General features: G+C 36.3%; 2 protein-coding genes across 5 annotated transcripts in view; both read right to left on the minus strand.

The window, feature by feature from the left end:
* Positions 1–3,114: 3,114 nt before the first annotated feature.
* LOC141432879 (b(0,+)-type amino acid transporter 1-like) overlaps positions 3,115–19,652 on the minus strand; it is a 28,316-nt gene continuing 11,778 nt past the window's right edge. For 3 of the 4 annotated variants that reach the window (XM_074094690.1, XM_074094694.1, XM_074094691.1), the window contains 8 exons: positions 14,031–14,272; positions 13,651–13,920; positions 9,220–9,345; positions 8,207–8,351; positions 7,272–7,499; positions 6,768–6,864; positions 5,793–6,114; positions 3,115–3,326 (listed from right to left, as the gene is read on the minus strand). In XM_074094690.1, the coding sequence (XP_073950791.1) occupies positions 3,253–3,326; positions 5,793–6,114; positions 6,768–6,864; positions 7,272–7,499; positions 8,207–8,351; positions 9,220–9,345; positions 13,651–13,920; positions 14,031–14,272 (1,504 nt within the window). In that variant the 3' untranslated portion in view covers positions 3,115–3,252. Of the gene's footprint in view, positions 3,327–5,792; positions 6,115–6,767; positions 6,865–7,271; positions 7,500–8,206; positions 8,352–9,219; positions 9,346–13,650; positions 13,921–14,030; positions 14,273–18,372; positions 18,473–19,652 lie in introns of those variants that run through there. The other variant, XM_074094689.1, reaches the window with a different exon arrangement.
* On the minus strand, positions 10,609–13,551 carry LOC141432888 (uncharacterized). Its single transcript, XM_074094709.1, has 4 exons — positions 13,366–13,551; positions 12,946–13,278; positions 11,589–11,772; positions 10,609–11,101 (listed from the first exon to the last, which is right to left on the minus strand). Exons 2-4 carry the CDS (start codon positions 13,275–13,277, stop codon positions 10,955–10,957), a joined length of 663 nt encoding a protein of 220 aa, XP_073950810.1. The 5' UTR covers position 13,278; positions 13,366–13,551; the 3' UTR covers positions 10,609–10,954.

Below are 19,652 nucleotides of genomic sequence, written 5' to 3' on the forward strand. Positions count from 1 at the left end.
AGGATAGCAATATCCTTAATGCTTGGTTGCAGAATATGTATCTCCCACACATGTACCCTTCTCTTTTAAAGGACTATGAGTTTGCGGCGCTCGCAGTGGAGACAATGGGTCCCTGGTCGGCTGACATGAGGGCCTTCATGGGGGCCTTGTCGTCCCGGCTGATAGAGACCTCAGGAGACCACAGAGCTGGCGCTTACCTCTCCCAGCGAATATCTCTGACTGTACAGAGAGGTAATTCCACCAGTGTGCTGGGGTCTATGCCGCAGGAGGGCCTCTTAGATGGTGTTTTCTATTTATAGTTAGGTATATTTATGTAGTGTTTAGTTTTTATTTATTTTGCTTCCTATCATATTGTTGTATCTTATGTTGTGTTTTTAAGTATGTGTCTATTCATTTAAATAAATATGGTAGTTAGTTTATAATAACCTCCTGGGGTTCAAAGTGATAATACTAGTACATTTTGTTAGCAATAGAAATTATATCTTTTGAAAAAGGAATAAAGTGTCATTACCTCTGTATCATTCAAATTTACAAAAAAAAAACAACTTTATTTATGAGACATTAAGTTTTAATTTCGATGTCACATTTTGTTGCATGGTGGGCCGCAGGAGGTTAACATGTCTTGAATGAAAAAGATGTAACGAATATTCGCATTCGCATTCGCAAAATTTCTGCGAATGTTTTGCGAATATGAATATCAGAAAAAATACAATTATTAGATAATAGTAGGTTAGTAAAATCAAAATCTCTTCACGAAAATAATACAAGATTTTTTTTAAATTTACATTATTCATCAATCTGATAACGTCTAAAGTTCTGTTGAACTGCGACTCTTCATAATGCAACAAACAGATGTCTAGTTTTTATGCCGTGGATTTATTATCTGCGCCTATGGGGTCGAACTACTTCAGCCGTTATACATAATTTTTAGGGAATCTGTAAAATTAGAACAACCATTAGTCAAAAACCTTGGACGAAATGTAAAGTTATTTCAGTTCTAGTTATGTTGATATTCAGCACAACACTAAATAAGATTGTCAATTTTACCAAATTAAATGGAACCAAAAATACAATGTTAAATGATGAAAGATCTGCATATCTTTGATGGAAATGATAAAAGCTTAAGAAAATTAATTATCATTATGTAAATATTACCATGAAATGGCACTATTTGATGGAATAACGGCAACTAACCTATGAAGAGTCAAAAACGGTTGATTTCTCGTTTTCCGAGAAGAACACTGTTCCATGGAACAAAAGGCATATTGCGTTTGCATCACTTGATGTCCACAACACGAAACCAAATTTAAAAGTATTTTTATAACACTAAAAATCACCAAAAACTCCGTAGTATTAGTTTACTTGATAGCTCACGTACCACAAAGCCTCTGGCGCATAAGATGGCGGATGGCACGATGAAACGTCAATTGCTCGTAATGACAAACCATTGGCGAGTATAGAATAAATTAATGTCATGCCGTCTTTGTTTTTATATTATGCCAACACACCTTAGAAAGAAAGAGATACTTAATACGTGTTTTTTTTATTTCTATATCGATTTTACACATATGAAATGAATGGGGCCTCTGCATGTGTTTACTTGCTCTGAGCACTCAACAGCCACGCCACACACCCAAAAATCAAAATATAGCGTGAAAGCCGCAAAAAAATATTCAACCGCTTTAAAAATTACGTAAAGTAACGTAAATCGGAACGTTCGGTCGAGTATTTCTTTCTCAGTCGCACTTACGAATTTGAGCAATAGAGAGTGGGTTACTGCGGTATCGAAAACGTTCCATTTTCACAGTAATAATTTTAGTTTCCAATATCACACAAATATATGGTATGGAAAAATCCCTAAATATACCCCTAAAAATATTAAGCCCCTAAAAATCCCATGCTCTTTAATTACCCCCTAAATTTAGGGGTAAAACCCCTAAGCTGTTACCCCTGGCCGCAAATCCGCCATCCGCCACCATAGATTACAAACAAACAATCTGTCGTCCAAATAGTGTTGCAAGTTACAAACTATGACTCGGAAGAAATTGAAATCGAGTCGATTATCGATTAAATTGCGTTTTTTGACAAGTACCAAAGTCTAAAGAACTTCCATTACATTTTCTTACACTGTGGTTCTACTATATTTTGTGTACTTCACCTTTATTTCGTTATTTTTCATCTGATATTTCCATTGCAAGTATAAATAGGAGTATTATTTCCTGGGAACCAGCACGGAATTCTTATTATAGAATCTAGTTATAATTATAAAGCTATAAGTATGTCACTCACTAACATACTTACATCACTATAAATTTATTGCCATTTAAATTTAAAAGTTGTCATTTTCAGATAAAGCTGGACGTCGAAGTGTAATAACTTCAAATTGTTCATTGTTCAGTTGTGCCCGTAAATATCCCTACCATACCAACTTATCATATGTTAATTCAGACTACCTACATCAATAATGCCTAGCTTTGTCTTTTTACCTGACTGCTCTTAACTAGAAAAAGTTGATAAAAGTTTAACTAAAATATTATTTCAATGTTACCATTTGCTACTAGAGGTATGAAAATTCAAACTGGTACAGTCACCAGCACCAATATCTGACACAACAAGCGTGCATAAATATCTGATACGACTCTATTTCTCGGGCCGGAAGGACGTGTCAGATATTTTTGCACGCTCAACTGTGGCAGATATTAATGCTGGTGACTGTACCATCAATGGAACGTGGTAATAGCAAGTTAATAGAGACAACTTTTTCTTCATTGTCTGAATCTAGTCCAGTAGTTGAATTGAAATTTCAGTTTTTTTCTAAATTGATGAATTCCCAAAATTGGTTTTCATGACTTGCTTGGTACCATTTGGTACTTAAGATATTGGGATTTTACATACGTAAATCTCGATCCCGCGGGAATATCGGGACAAAAAGTAGCCTATCTGTTATTCCAGAGATCCAGTATTTGCAGACCAAATTTCATTAAAATCTGTCCAGCTATTAAATGAGAAACAGTAACGCATCCACAAACACGGTCATAAAATCTCGCTTTTTTTATAAGTAGGATAGAGAGATACATTACATACGTCACTCAAATCAAAACAGTATTTTATAAATTGTAAATATTTATTAATCATTACAGGTTCAATAAAATTCAACTTTATTCTAAACTTATTTATACTTCTCTTGTACTTAATATTTACAAATTGATCTTGCTAGATATAGCTGATTAAGAAATATGTATACATAAAAAATCAGTCTTGGCGGGTTTCTTGCTTGCTTGGCGGCACGCTTTGCAACATTATTTGGGTGAATAATGTTAATTTTTCTGGAACAAAAACAGGATAATTTATTGTATCAGGCGTACCTTTGCGGGGATCTATATCAATGAAGCAAAAACAATGAGGGTTTTCACAGAGGCGAAATATCGCTAGATGGCGTTAGTATCGTGAGGTTGACGTTTGACGTTTGACATTTACTTGTTATTATTATCGATTGGTTCATTTAGTTATTTAACCAATGAATCATCGATAGTATCGATGGAGCTATACTTTTAAGAATTGAATTGAATATTTAACCAATCACGAGCAAACGTCAAACGGACCTCACGTCACGATATTAACGCCATCTAGCGATGTTTCGCCTCTGTTTAAACCCTCATTACTTTGCTTACCCGCCACCTTACGATAGCTATGTCTATATAGAACAAACACGAGGCGGTATTGTCTAACGCACTGACGTTTACAATCGCATTCGCCATCTCTTTCTACCCTCGTCTTATACCGTGTGACAGAAAGAGGTGAAAACGATTGTGATTCCAAGTGTGTCAGACAATAAGGCATCTGGTAGCATGGTGAACGGTTGTGTTGTTCTGAAGATGAGCTTTGGTTGAGTTCGACACGCGTCAGTGTTGTGTAGTGGTGAAAATAATTGGGATTGGATGATTTGTGTGTTCTTACAATATGGAGGTGGAGGAGCGGCATCAACACACATTTGTTGCATGACTTGCATGGACGTATAGGTAGTGCCACGAGAGTTGAAGTGAATGATGAAACAGCACAGATACGTGAAGAAATGATTGCATAAAAGGAAAATTAGTGAATGTCGAAATCCCACTGTCATCACATGACATGTTCTTTTGTGCGTAACCTTAACTCTGGTGGCACTCCCTATAGCTTTCGTAAGGTTGCGGGTTAGCCTAATTGTTAAACAGGACTATCATGTATATCATTCAACATAATCATGTAAGTAGAGGTTTAAAGTTGTCAAAGCTAAGCGTACCTAATGTCTAAAGCCGAGCTAAGACTTGCAAGAAAAATCGTGCAAGTTACATTACATTGCGAGGCCGTTAAGCCAACGAGTTTGTAGTGGTCAATCGAGCGCCGCAATGAAATGCAACTTGCACGATTTTTCTTGCAAGTTTAAACTCGGCTTAACGCGCGGGCGCTCGCGTGCGCATTCGGTATATCTTTCTACTCTCCTTCTACACCGTGTAACAGAAAGAAGTAGATCACTAGTGTCTTGGGTTTAATTTCATTTGACCTGCTAAATATTCCCTTAAAACAGAGGTTCCCACCTTTTATGGACAACCCCCTTTATATGAAATTAATTTCAACGCCCCCCTTTACATAATATTTAATATACTAATGTATATCCGTCTATTATCTATTTATTCATAAATTCGAATTTTAGCGGATCCATACCGCCCCCACGAAAAGCTCCACTGTCCACTAGGGGGCAGTGCTGTTAACTTATGCCACGAAATTAACGGAAATCAAAAATAACACTATGTATATCGGCTGTCGAATGCGTCTCAAATCTCTTACGTTAAAACTATAGTTTAGCTAATGAAAGTTGAACCCAGCTATTATTTGAGTGGCAACATTATTGAAATGTTATGCATAGACGACCAGATGGCCTAGTGGTTAGAGAACCTGACTACGAAGCTTGAGGTCCCGGGTTCGATTCCCGTGTCGGGGCAGATATTTGTATGAAAAATACGAATGTTTGTTCTCGGGTCTTGGGTGTTTACTATGTATTTAAGTATGTATCTATCTATATAATTATATTTATCCGTTGCTTAGTACCCATAACACAAGCTTTGCTAAGCTTACTTTGGGACTAGGTCAATTGGTGTGAATTGTCCCGTGATATTTATTTATTTATTTATTTATGGGCAAACATACCAAAGAGTATAAGAAAACAGACACTCTGCTTGTACTGTTATCTATTCTGTGACTGGTTAAGTACCTTCGTGTGTTAAAATAGAGTTTTTGAGAAATTTACTGTTTAAACATGTGCGAAACAATCAAAAGTGGTGTGCGTGTGCCACAGATTATTTTAACCATGATAAGCAAATTCAAACAAAAACAATCAAAGAGGGAAGCCTTGTTCAAACAGAAAAAAAGAGAGTTTAGATGCAGTGACCGAATTTGTAGGTTTAGAAGGCAGGGCAAAATATTTTGATACTAATATCCCGATCAGAACTGGTCAAACCAACTGTGGTTCTTAAGATTCACTTTTTCTCAAAAATATTCGTACTAACCTTTTTATGTTCAACATATTATCGTTTTAAATAGTTACTTATTTTCCAATAGGCATGCGATAGACAGAAGCATAAAGTAGGCACGATTTTTATGCCTAATCGTCACTTTTGTACGGCAGAGAACCTTCAGTACTTGTACTATTACTTATTCTATGGCATATATATCTGCATTTTTTTTTAATTTGCCGCGATTTTGCAGTTTCATCTTTCATTAGCCAGATTATATTTTCGTAGCCATTCAATACTTACTTAAAATAGCAGTCGGCGTTTTCTTATAATACACAAAAACTGTGTAAACAATAAATCCAATTAGTATAAAACCAATGGCCATCAAGTATTTGACAGATGGGTCGTGCGCGATTGGCAACACTGAGAGGAATATCGCCACTAGCAACACGAAGCACGGCAGTATGGTTGGCACTCTGTACGGCCTAGCCTTGTTCGGTTGCGTTTTGCGCAAAACCAGTAATGCCACCATCGCGAGTCCGTAGAAGAACCATAAGAACCAACTGGCGAACTCGATGAGCGTTTCGATATTTCCAACGATAATAAATATCGACGTCAGTATAGCCTGTGAAAAAATAATAAAGAATTAAGCTCCGTAAAGAACTGCACTATTAAGACGAGCAGTGGCGTAGCTAGGTAACCTAGGGCCCTGGGGCAAATAAAAAAATGGGGCCCACTGCTATCAAAACTGGTAAGGTTTTTTGAAGTAAAATCATTATATATACAAATACTTTAAAAATGCTAAGCAACTTTATCATCAGCTATAAAGCAGAATTTCGAGGGCCCCCTGAGCTTGAGGGCCCCGGGGCACTGCCCCGCCTAGCCCCTTGGTAGCTACGCCACTGAAGACGAGACACCGGAAAAAAAAACACAAACTTTGTCATTGATAATATTAGTAGCTTAAATTACTTGTAAGTATATCTCAATAATTTATGGTGTAGACAATTTCAACCCTAATAGTAATAATGTTTGTTGTTTGTTATGGGACCATAGCCCATTACTTTAACAAAGATTTCTATGACAAATTAATCGGCTTTAGTATTTTGAAGTCCGTTTGTCAACTTTGACATATTATATTTGTGTCATGTTTGACATTGGCTTAATATTTTAAACTAGATGAGCCAATCGCAAGCGGGACTGTAACGTCAAACGAACATCTCTACACTAACGCCATCTCATCTAGCGACCTTCCTGTCAGAAGATCCTCGATGAACTGACCTGAAATGCAACCGCAGGAGCCGGAGTCAATCTCTTCATATTGACATAAGAAAACACTTCCAGCATGTGGCCTCCCTTAGCTGCCGTATAACATACTCTAAAAAACACACGAAATCGATTAATAATCAAGAAAATCAAGACAAAACAAAAACCAATTTGTATAGGAAAAAATCAAAAGGAATCAATCAATCTGGTTTTTACTACTAGAAGTTTTTACTCTCCGTAAACTACCAGACCAGAGCTGGTTATCGTGCAGGAAAAAATCCTTCCCATTAAAAAACTAGTTATCGGGAAGAATTTTTTTCTTCTTGGCTGCTGGTTAGCTAACTTGGTTATCTGTGAGGAACAGACTTTAACCGCGCGTTTGTGTACCGAGCCGGCGTAAGTAATTATATATATTGAGGACGCTGCCGAGACGGAATACTACTCCTTTTTTATACTGTGCTCTGGGCCGGTTTTCATTTATTTTAATTCAGATGCCAATTATTCAAAAAAAATTCTCACCTGGTAACACCGAACTGCACGCTCATAGCGCATCCGAACGTAGCAATAGCCACGCCCAATGGAATTAAAAAGCTAGCTGAACCCAGGACGCGCACGCCAAATGCCACAGCCACGGCGGGGACCGACGTCATTTCGGCATACGTCAGAACTGTCATGTAGGCTACGTTCATGAACACATAGAGGGCTGTTATGAGAGGAACTGCGATGGATATGCTTAGAGGGACGTTGCTGGAAGGGGAAATGTTTTTGGTTAGTTATGAATTAGACTAAGGGGCTGGTTCACCACCCATTGATTAATTTTATTTGGCGGATAAATGTGACGCCGTGTCTGTCTATTCGTACTAAACAAACAGAGACGGCATCACATTTACCCTTCAGATAAATTTAATCAGTGGATGTTGAATCAGGGGGTAAAAGAGAGAAATCTTTCTACTACTAGAACTCTACGTTACTTTAATAAGTCTAATAACTCTCGTATATCTGTTACTTCTTCACGCGCTCGAACAGTTGAACCGACTTTGATGATATTTGGTATGGAGATAGATTGAGATCCTGCATGGATCTTAAAACAAACTTTAAAAACTGAACATCAGGTAAACTGTCTGCGCGTTTGTCTGCTATTCAAAAAAACTAGGTTTTAGCTACAAGTAACTCTCGATTAAACAAGTTTTCGATTTAAAAAAAAAGCATCAAAAACGGACTCCATCCGTTTGGGAACTACGATGCCGCAGACAGACATACACACAGTACGGCCAAACCTACGACACTCCTCTTTTTGCGTCGGATGTAAATAATAAGGCTCCTATTCTCGGTACCACCGAAATCTACCTCAACTGCTTGACAGCATAGTTACATTGATTATCTCACGACAAAGATAGTCCTCGATGACGTCACCGGTTCTAACCCCAAAGTTGCCAGTCTAAAAAAACACTCACACAGCAGGGTTGATAATTTCCTCAGTGACCACGGTCACGCTGTTCCATCCGTCGTACGCCCAAAGCCCGGAATAGAGCGCCAGCGCGATGCTGCCAGGATTAGTCGAGCTGCCTTCAAAGCCCTTGCTTAAATTATCCGTGTTGCCTGCACAAAATAAGTTTAATAAATAGTGTTGTTTAGTTTGGTAAGTCCAGCAGTATTAGTACTACGGTTTTTTATATTTATTTCAATCATCATAATATAATATAACATAATAATATTATAATATAATCTATATAAATAAAAATGAATCGTACAATGTGTTGCTAAGCGCAAAACTCGGGAACGGCTGGACTGATTTCGCTAATTCGTTTTTTGTTGCGTTTGTTATTATCAAGAGAAGGTTTTTGAAACTAAAATTACAACGGGGGCGAAGCCGCGGGCAACAGCTAGTATTTCAATAAAAGGTAACAAACTCAGGTAAGAAACATCTTTTTTATTTTATTTTTTTATTCGACTATATGGAAAACGAGCAAGTGGGTCTCCTGATGGTAAGAGATCACCACCGCCCATAAACATCTGCAACACCAAGGGTATTGTCCGCTGGGTTCGCGTACCCCACTTTGAGAAACCCTGATCTAACCAAGGGACTAAATACAATATTTTTTTACCCAGGAAGGAACCTACCTTGCGTTTTTAAGTCAGTGGTTTAACCCATTGCCTCTCAAACAGAGGATCGTGGGTTCGAGCCCCAGGCTCGCACCTCTCGAGTTTTTCAGAATTTATATGCGAAACTACATTCGAAATGTACCACGAGCTTGACGGTGAAGGAAAATATCGTGAGGAAACCTGCACACTGGCGAATGGATGGTGTATGTGGAGTTCCCAATCCGCAGTGGGCCCGCGTGGGAACTACGGACCATGCCCTCTCATTCTGAGAGGCTTGTGCCCTGCAGTGGGACTTATATATCGATGATGATGATGATGATGAATGAGTTTTGGTAGCATTTTTCAAAATTAAGATAGTCGGTACCTCTGGCCATCTCATAGATGCCTCCGCCGATGACAATGAGGCAAGCAAGTACCTTGCAGACACCAAACACGTTCTGCACCTTCACGAACAACTTCACACTTGTTATGTTGATGTACGTCATCACAACTGAAACATAAACAAACGACCATCAAAAACTATTTTGGGAACTATATTTTCTGTCACCTAATTTTAGATGTGTCAGTAATAGGCAATACTCTAATTATAATATCTGTCCCTAAGAAATATTTTAGTCATCATATTAATCAAAACTGCCTCTAAGTAGGAGTCATCAGAATAATGTAAACCTGTATTTAATTTTGGTTCCATCAGTAACATCAACTTCAGTACTTAACCCTTAATAAGGTAGAGGTGATTTAGCGAACTTGCATTGAGTTGGACATTGAACCTTATTAATTTCATAATACATCACAATTTCCATTGTAATTATTGAAAATACGACTAGCTTTAAAAATATTCTTTGCCAGGTATGTATTCAATAGCTTTTGATTGTGGTACGCTCCAATAAATGGGGCCTTATTATGGGCTGTTTCACCACCCATTGATTAATTTTAACTGACGGATAAATGTGATGCCGTCTCCGTCTATTCGAACAACTCAAACAGAGACAGCATCACATTATTTATCCGTTAGTTAAAACTAATCAGTGGGTGGTGAAACAGCCCCTTAAACAGTAAAGCTAAGTTGCGTGGGTTAAGTTAGGTTATTTATTATCAACCAACAATACCTTCTTGTAAACTACTCAGTTTTAGAATTCTGTAGTCCCACAAGGAACCCTTCTACTTTCGAGAGATATTTCGTTTTTATAATATTAGCATATAGTAGTAAAGGATAACGCTCAATTTTGACTGTGCTGCGCCCTACCGGAACCTCCTATAGCAACCCCCCTCCCCTCCCCCTACAATACAACAGGTTTAAAAAAAATTGATGGATTAGCAAATTTTCTTTTTTTATTATTTTTCAGGTAGTGTGATATCAGTTATTGTTATAGTAACTTGAAAATCAACCGATGGAAAATAAAACTTAAAGTTTTGATAAAGAAATCATTAATTTCTGACCAGTGAAATTATTAGAACATTAAAGGGCTGTTTCAAATGTGATTCGAACAAAACAAATAGAGACGGCATCACATTTAACCATCAGTATTAAGACTAATCAATGGATGGTGAAACAGCCCCCAAGTCTCTCTGTATATACCTGTTTTTTTCTGTATTGCTTACTATGTGTTGGTGTGCAGTAAAGAGTTATTGTATTGTATTGTCCTTTTTACTCAGTGGCTTAAAAATATTAAATTTACTAACCTTGGGATCACATTTACATGATTTGGTGTTAAAAATCTGTGATATAATAAATTTCACAAAAAACAATCTATTGAATTTGCAATTATGTAATTTTATAAAAAGTTGTACAAAATAGATTTCTATGTCATACTATTACAGAGATTATTTGCATTCATTAATTTCCAAACAATTAAATTCAATATGGACATCAAAACATTTAACATAATTAATAAAAGTATAATCAGCCTCAGAACACCTCATGATACCTTCTGAACTCTTCATCAGCTCAGGTACAGTCAAGTGTTCATTCCAGGAATCCCCAAACTTTTTTATGCAACAAGCTAGAGTCCTGCAAAATATCTAATTAGTCCGATAGATAATCAAAAAATTTGGAATATTTTTTTTTCTTTTGTCAATGATACTGAATACAATTGTAATTAAAAAGCCAATTTAACTTCCATTTTGTTATAAGGGTGGGTGGACACAATGTTCTTGTCTTTTAGTAGCTCAATCAAATGGTAGTTGTCAGGAGTTATTTGAACATATCCACTGGATGTTTCATTCATTCTTTGGCCCATGAGTTCCTGGAAAAAAAAAGAGATTTCAATAGAGTTCAAACATTTGGAATCATGTAATAGTAATAAATTGTATAGTCCATATAACAGGGGTGACCAACTGGTCTCGGCTATTGGTCCAGTTGATTGTGACAAGGTAGAAAAGTAGATGTTTATGCAAGTGTGAAAGAATAACAAACAAATAAACAAATTTCACCTTTTATAATTTTAATTAGGATGTGAAACTATGAATCAGTGTGTGTGTGTGTTTGTAACAGTTTTACGCTAAAACAGCTGGACAGATTTGGACAAAATTTGGTACCTACATAGATAGCTGGGTCTCTGTTATCACACAATAGGGTCATAAATAAAGAATGAAAACATTTACTTGTGACAAAATACAATAGAAAAAATAAAACAAGAATAAAACAAAAATGTGCATGTCATTAAATGGCCCCTAATCTCCCTAACAACCTCTAAAATATATTGTTTACAAAGTAATGTGGCAAATACTTACTCCCAAAATACCAGTGACACCATCGCTGGCTCCGGGGAACAGGGAGTGTATGAGACCGTGGAGCTCCGTCTTCATAGTTCGAAACTTCAGCTTAGCCTGCTGTATGTGCTCTGGGAGCACCTCGCGTCGCCCCTTCCATGGCCGGGCCTTTGCTTCCTGGACGATTTTGATGTTTGTCTTCAGCCTAAAAGCAAAGTTAATAAATAAATACCACAGGACACTTAACACCAATTGGCCTAGTCTTATTAAGGTAAGCAACGGTAAAGTAAAATATGAGTTCCATATTGAAAGTACAAACTGAGACATGGATGCACAGAAAAACCAGAAAAAGGGACCAGCGCTGGGAATCGAACCCAGGTCCTCAGCAATCCGTGCTGCGTGCTATAACCCCTACACCACCGCTGGACAATAGCTGGAATAGCTGGTCCAGCGGTGGTGTAGGGGTTATAGCACGCAGCACGGATTGCTGAGGTTCTGGGTTCGATTCCCAGCGCTGGTCCCTTTTTCTGGTTTTTCTGTGCATCCATCTCTCAGTTTGTATATTCAATATGGTTTCACGGTATACCCATAAAAGTAACAAATTTGGAGTTGAAATAAAAAATACAAAAAGAGTCCAAAAAACCAATCATAAAATATGAGTTGATGGGCCACCTACTATATCATGGATGCATAAGTTTGTAAGTGGGTGTGTTTGTTACTCCTTCATGCAACAGCTTAACAGATTTGGATGAAATTCAGTAAAGAGATATCTGGAATTGAGGAATAGCAAACCGACTACATTAATGAATACTTTGCAAAGGTCCATTTCAATGAAATATAAACAATTAATTAGCTCACCCACAACCTTACGATAGCTACATACATCTATGCAACAAGTGCATGTTTTTTGGTGGAGTGTGTATTGACTAAAGATAGCCGTGGGAGGTATTTGAGTTAAGTGATTTGGACATGCTCAATGGTGCAGTGAATATTATTTTAAGTTGTCCGGTATCAGAAGATGCAGTATGAATTTACAGGTTCATTAAGCACTCCTTTGCAGCCAGATAATCTGGACAACGCGAAAGAAGATTGTGTGCATGTGCATGTTTGATGAATGTGGCCATCGAGTCTTCCAATGAGGCTGGCATAGTCACACAGGTGCACTTACACTCGGAAAAAAAATAGCAGAAAAAAAAACAACTGAATGTTCATGCAGCTCTGTTTTCATGCTTCAAGAACACACACCCTGCATGCAAACCCAACAATCACCACCCCTACGCTATGCTTTAAATATTTTTTTTCAATTTGTCCAAGATTTGTAGAGCATGCATAGATGAGAACTGAAAGAGCTCACTCAATATAATTAATTAATAAATACCTGCTGTTTTCATTTTCTACGTCCTGCACTGCCCCCCTAGTGAATGCAATCAGTTCTTCAACATGACCAATTTTCTCAGTTAGTTCACTTAAAAATAGACTAGTATTAATATTACTGTCTGTAATAATTGGTGTTTCGTCATTTTGGATGTTCTTTACTAAGCTATCAACATAGTTGAGTTTTTTGTCATTAGAATTTCTAGCATTTATTGTACGTACTTCCATGGGCGCTGCGTTATCTATCATGTAGCAGTGGTCTGTGCATTGTGCCTGTAAAGCTTTTATTTCGTTCGTTAGAACTTTACGCGTTTGTGCATTCATCTCTTGAGACATTCTGAAAAGTAAAATCAAAACATTAACATCCCGATTAAGAATAGAGTTGCACTCGTAAACAACAAAGATATAAAAGGAATAAACTTACTTTGGATGTAGCTCAATTATTAAGCTGAAATAAAACACTTATTCGTTTATCTATTGACTTTAACTTAAGTTTTTGAATTCATTAAACAGAGGGATATCTAATCGTCAATTTCGAATTAATAACGAATACCAGCCCGACTCGCAAACGCGTCGCGTCGGTTCGGTTCAGAATGACATTGACATTGACAGTGCTAGTGTTGTACCGTCCACATCGCGACATGTAATCTAAATCGATCGACTAAAATATGAACCGATTATTAAGAAAATTAATAGTTTGTGTACTTACATAAAGCTGACAAGGAAGTAAGCTTAATAGCATGAGTTCTGCTATAGTCTGGTATATCGCCCGCAAAAGGCTGAATGGCGTAGGCGGCAAAAGTCATGACAATGATAGCCACTTCTGCTGGTCTCAAAATCATGACATAAATCCAAGCGCAAGAAAATGCAGGAAGTGGACCCCAAAATTTATGGAATTTTCCAAATGCTTCTTGGAAATAAGCGTATTCAGCACCTGATTTGTTTACAACAGTTCCTAATTCAGCAAATGATAATGCCCCTGAAAAAAGTAAAACATATAATTATAATTATCCGTCATTTCATAATAGCATTATTCATCAATTTATGGAACTAAAACACATCAATTACCATATTATATTACCCACCTACCTAATAAAGATATGATTCCAGAAACTGTCCATATAACGAGGCAGAGTCCGACTGACCCGGAGTGCTTGAGTGCGGATGCTGGAGATACGAAAATGCCGGATCCAATCATCACCCCCAATATCAAGTTAACAGCTGAGAATAGTCCCAGTTCTCGTTTTAATTTCACCGTACTGCCGGCCACACTGGCGACTCCATTTCCATTTTCTACTTTTATAGAGTCCTTTTCTGTCATATTGATTTTTCTGAAACAAAACATTTTTTTTGAAAAATGTTGTGCTTAGTTTTCATTTTAACATCGGTGTGATTCAAGATGTTAGCGATAGTTGCTTAAAACACTCTTAGATGAATACTGCATGACTCTTAGACTTAGATGAAAGATTGGTGTCGCGCGCTCGCTCGACTAGATACCGCGCTACCTAAAAACAAAAGGTTCGTGAATGCGGCAACTCAATATTGTAGTGTGCGTAAGAACGGTGTAAGACAATTTGCAAGGGTGCTAGTGTGCGTGACGAATTGTGTTGCCAGGTGCTCCACTGTTACCTGAATTATTGGACAAAATAAATTATTCTGTGGTCTATTAAGTTACTGGTTACAAAATGTATCTTGGGAAATACTTAGAAATTAAGAAGTAATTAATAGTGAATGTATTAATATGTTTGTGTATAGGCTTGGTTTGTTCTTAAAAAAAATGGTAGGTATATCAATGATCAGGCCTCACTTTTAATTAAAAAATATATATTTAAGGACATTCAATATTTACAAATTATTACTAAAAATTCATGGACTGAGTCACCAACTAAGAAGTTTTGCGTAGTTAAGATAACACGTTGCACCTATAGTTAAACCTAATATAATGTACAGGTTAATTAAGACTAAAATAAAAAAAAATGTTTACAAAATATACATACATACATGCATACATACATACTTACATACATACGCGAGACCAATCATTCATCTAAGACAACAGAGTACAACTCATCTTTGCTTTTTTATGAAGTAATATCTATTTTTATTTACGTACATTGTATTAATATGCATTGTATTATGTGAATTTTGACATTTAGTTATATAATTATATACTTATATTTATTGAAAGCGAAAACACAATAAGTCATGGTGAATTCATTTCTAGTGCTATTTAAACGCTTAAGTAAACCACAAAAACTTGAATTATGATTAAAGTTGTCACTGTACCATGATTTACAAATGCGTAAACGATTTATTTGCATAGGTGTGGAAACGAGGCAAAAGATGCAAACGTAGCTACAACATGGTGTCTTGTTGCCGTGACGAGATACACTATGGTCCTCCTAGCACGCCAAATGTTGGTGTGGACATAATAAATCTTATTCTATCCCACAGACTACAGGGATACTACGTATTTATTATGTTCTATCGCTCCTACTAAATAGTATTTAATGCAAAAGTTTGGATGTTTGACTTTTTGGGTACTCCTTCGCATAAAAATGACTCAACGTATTTGGATAAAATTTGTAAAGAAGGTGAATAGCATAGAATCTGGATAAACACATACCTAGGATTATTTCCGACGGAATAGCGGAATTAAAGTCGTGAGCAACAGTTAGTCACAAATAAAGCCCTCTCAGTCAAAGTTCACAGAGATGTTTAATACCTAATCTATGTTTGTGGGAAACACTAACGTGTTTGTTTTCCTACTGGTATCTTTGCGATTTTTCAGCGTAGGTATAATTTTATTTTAATATTATTTGTGGCTGGTTAGTGTAGTGGTTAATGACCGTTGCTAGAGTTCACGGGGCAGACATTTATGTGATAATATGTGATTATACTTTTTATATTTTTAGTTTCCAGCTACAACTAAATTATATATTAAATTTAATGCTAATTATGTTGTGAAATACGTTAACATAAAACTATCCTTAACTTTAAATACTTACATAAAATTAAAATTAAAAAAGCCTAAAACTAAAACAAATTACTTAAAAGTATTTAGCACTCTTAGGCAATGGGACCGAAGACAGGCATTGTTTCCTCTTATACCGATGATTCAACACCCAGTCTGTCTGGCCTAGCTCAACATCGTGGAGTCACTCGTTTCGAATACAAACCAAATCACATATCAAATAGAAATATCAAAAAGGCTAATAGACGTCAAAGTGGACCGAAGAGCCAGCAGCTTCCTCGGACAAAGAATTAGCTCATAGAAGAAACACTGTCAGTCTTCCGGGACTGTATTTTAACTGCAACTGACTGCACTACATTTTGCATTCCAGTTTCATTGCAGTTAGTACAACTGCACGCTGTCTGCGATGGAAGTGTATTAGCAGTCGGCAATTATGGTGTAGATAGAATACACTCCATCTATTGTCCATACTTTAATACTGTCCATAAGGAAATTCTCGTAATTAGAGTAAATTATCTTGAATCATTTTTTGTATTTATTAGTTACCAGAAGTTCTTCCTGTATATTTTAGCAGAAATGTGAATAATCATATAGATACTTTCAAAAATATAATTTAGTAAGTAACAATATCGATACTAACCCCCAATGTTGTTTTTGAACGCAAGAAAAATATGATAAACTTTGAACTGGAGTAGATTTTGAATAAAGACAATATTTACTATTGAGTAGTGAGTCTCAATACAGAACACTCCTAGAATATAAGGAGCGGTGCGAGCCAAAATCAACAGTGTTTCATATTATTGCGTTGATCCTTCATGGTCACTTCCATTCCATTTCACCGATGAAGCAAACTTTGAAATTACATCCCTTTACGTAAGACACATAACAACATTGTATTGAATAATGAGTGCTAAAACTGCAAACTTATTATTTGCCGATAGCTAATGTCGCTACTATCTGTCGGCTGTAACAAATAAAGATAAGAATTTGTAGTTTCTCCTGTTACACATTGATACATATAACTTTGTGGTAAAGTAAAACAATGACCAGACATTATGCCTCAGACTTCACCGATAACGTGGTGGCGTACAGAATCAATGGATGACGTTACATCGTAAAATAAAACAAGAAGCGGGAAATTGACGACAGATAAACACATGTAAAGTAATTACATAGGTAAATACACACGAGTAAGTCACTTTAATTGCTTCCAGAAACAACTTAGTAAGATTTCTCTTACAGTAATTGTCATTATTAGGATGACTTAACTATATTGTAGTCAAAGTACGCACAGGACTTATCACGCTAACACACACGAGTAATATTTACCTCGACGTTTCGGCAACATTACAGTGGCCGTGGTCACGAGTAGACTTATATTGTTATGTAATTACATAAAATTTGGTTAGTGAAATGATGAAGCCGTGGTGGCCTAGTGGTTTGACCTATCGTCTCTCAAGCAGAGGATCGTGGGTTCAAACCCCGGCTTGCACCTCTGAGTTTTTCGAAATTCATGTGCGAAATTACATTTGAAATTTACCACGAGCTTTGCGGTTTGCGGTGAAGGAAAACATCGTGAGGAAACCTGCACAAACCTGTGAAGCTATGCAATGGTGCGTGTGAAGTTCCCAATCCGCAATGGGCCCGCGTGGGAACTATGGCCCAAGCCCTCTTGTTCTGAGAGGAGGCCTGTGCCCAGCAGTGGGACGTATATAGGCTGGGATGATGAGTGAAATGAACTTGAATGATCTCCGAAAGGTCGCATGAGAAACCTAGTGCTGAATGTAATGGGATGACCTCTTGAATCATCCACTTAACGCAATGAAAGGATACCTAAACTTCCTTGCAGACGGTTTGTCCACTATTATCTAATTGCATCCGTACTGTACTTAATCAGATAAAAGATCGGCCAAGTTTGATCTGAACTCTCGCACAGAGTTCCGTACAAATTAAAAACTAGCAAAAAAACTGTTTTACTTATATAACGAAAAACAAGGTCATTAAATTTATTCATGATATTCAGTGATTTTCTACGTCTTGTCGAATTTCATAGTTCTATTTTATGTTAACTGGATTTGGTTGGTTGGTTGGTTTTTTAGAAAAATATGGCTCTGTCCATTGGACGACAATTTTGCCAGTGTCTAGTAGGTTTTGCCGTTGTACGGTAAAAAAAAAACTATAAAACGAAATAATTATGAGAGGTAACGGTGGATGAACGATGACCTTAACTGGATTTATCTTATAAGTTTGTTTTCCTCCAGTTTTGTAATAAAATACACAGAATTTTTGAACTGCGTGAATTTAAAAACTTAATTTTGTGCTGGCATTTAATTTGAAGCAATTATAAAACCAATTTATAGCTACACCCTAGCAAGGTGCATAAAAGGGACACTTTCAATTTACTTATCAGTGAAATCTTTCTTTCTAATGGATATCTATATAAATTGATCTTAATACCTGCTTGATAAAACACGTAAATATGATTCCGTTTCATCCGCTAAAATAAACTTAGGTCGATTTAAGTTGAAGAAACGAAGATAAATGTTCAATAACATTGGATTTGTCATCAGCCCGCGACTTTATTTGACATAATACTTGTTGACATATGTATAGACATCATAGACAAACCCCTTCTCTATTTTTTTATTAAACCTAATACATCAAAAAAGGTTATAAAGCTTAAATCTGCGTAAAAGTTTTTGGTGTTATTTATCAATGATTGAAAATGACTTCGCGATAATGATACCTATGTTAGGCATTATCATTTCTTATCACTTTATTACAGTTGGCCAGACAATCTATTCCCACACGTGGCATATTATCAGTCATTTGTTTAAACATACTACTTATTATGTGATTGATTATAATAGTAGTTTAAGCATGATAGGAAAGGGAATGTAGCTACTTAATGAGTTTCTAAACACTAATAACATTTATATTAAATGATATTATAACTAATAAACGGATAACTCACGTCTTAAACCGAGTTTAGCTCGACATGTTTCGGGCTATTTAAATTTTAGCTAAACTCGGTTTAAGACTTGAGTAATCCGTTACAATACCCAGTTGTTCGTTTGCCATCCAGTCGAATAATAATAAAAAAAAAACATTTAATATGAGTGAGTCTCACGGTAGTTTCATGTTCATAACTAATAACATTTATTGGTTTTGCCTCATTGAATATTAAGGTCTATTCATCCTTGGGTGACATACTTTTTAATGTCCGAAACTGATTACGCATAACAGGTTTTGCATAAATTATTTACGCCGAATTTTAAAATTGCCGAAATTTAGTTCGGCATAATTCTGTATAAGCCGAATAATGGTTTACCCGAAATTATTTTAGCATAATATAATCTTCTAACCTGCTACTACTAACATAGTTCGTAAATATAACCAATGTCACTAATAATTTATGGATTTATTTTCTGAAAATAAATGTTTTTTATTTTTTTATTATAGGCTTTTAAATAATAATAATTATTATTATTATCGGTTTAGATAAGCAAGTTTTTTTTTGCAAAAATTCTTCACATTGCATTAATCAACATTAAGACCTCCTTTTTGTCCCCCATATTTTATTATCATCAGCGCAATATGGGTCGAGTTTAACTCTAAGGGCCTGTTTTACCACTTATCTGACACTTAAAGTTAGTCGACAAGTGGTGAAACAGGCCCTAAATGTCATGTTGCATTCCATCCATACATCTGGTAAAGAAAGAATGTTTCGTTTCAGT

Source organism: Choristoneura fumiferana, chromosome 11 (assembly GCF_025370935.1).
Source record: "Choristoneura fumiferana chromosome 11, NRCan_CFum_1, whole genome shotgun sequence".
Classification (NCBI taxonomy): domain Eukaryota; kingdom Metazoa; phylum Arthropoda; class Insecta; order Lepidoptera; family Tortricidae; genus Choristoneura; species Choristoneura fumiferana.

Excerpts from the sequence above, each read along its gene's own strand:
- LOC141432888 (XM_074094709.1), bottom strand. The coding sequence starts at position 13,277 with ATGTCTCAAGAGATGAATGCACAAACGCGTAAAGTTCTAACGAACGAA. Across the intron at positions 11,773-12,945 it reads GTAGAAAATGAAAACAGCAG|GCTGAAGACAAACATCAAAA; the intron begins GTATTTATTAAT and ends CTTTGCTTTTAG. Across the intron at positions 11,102-11,588 it reads GTGTCACTGGTATTTTGGGA|GAACTCATGGGCCAAAGAAT; the intron begins GTAAGTATTTGC and ends TTTTTTTTCCAG.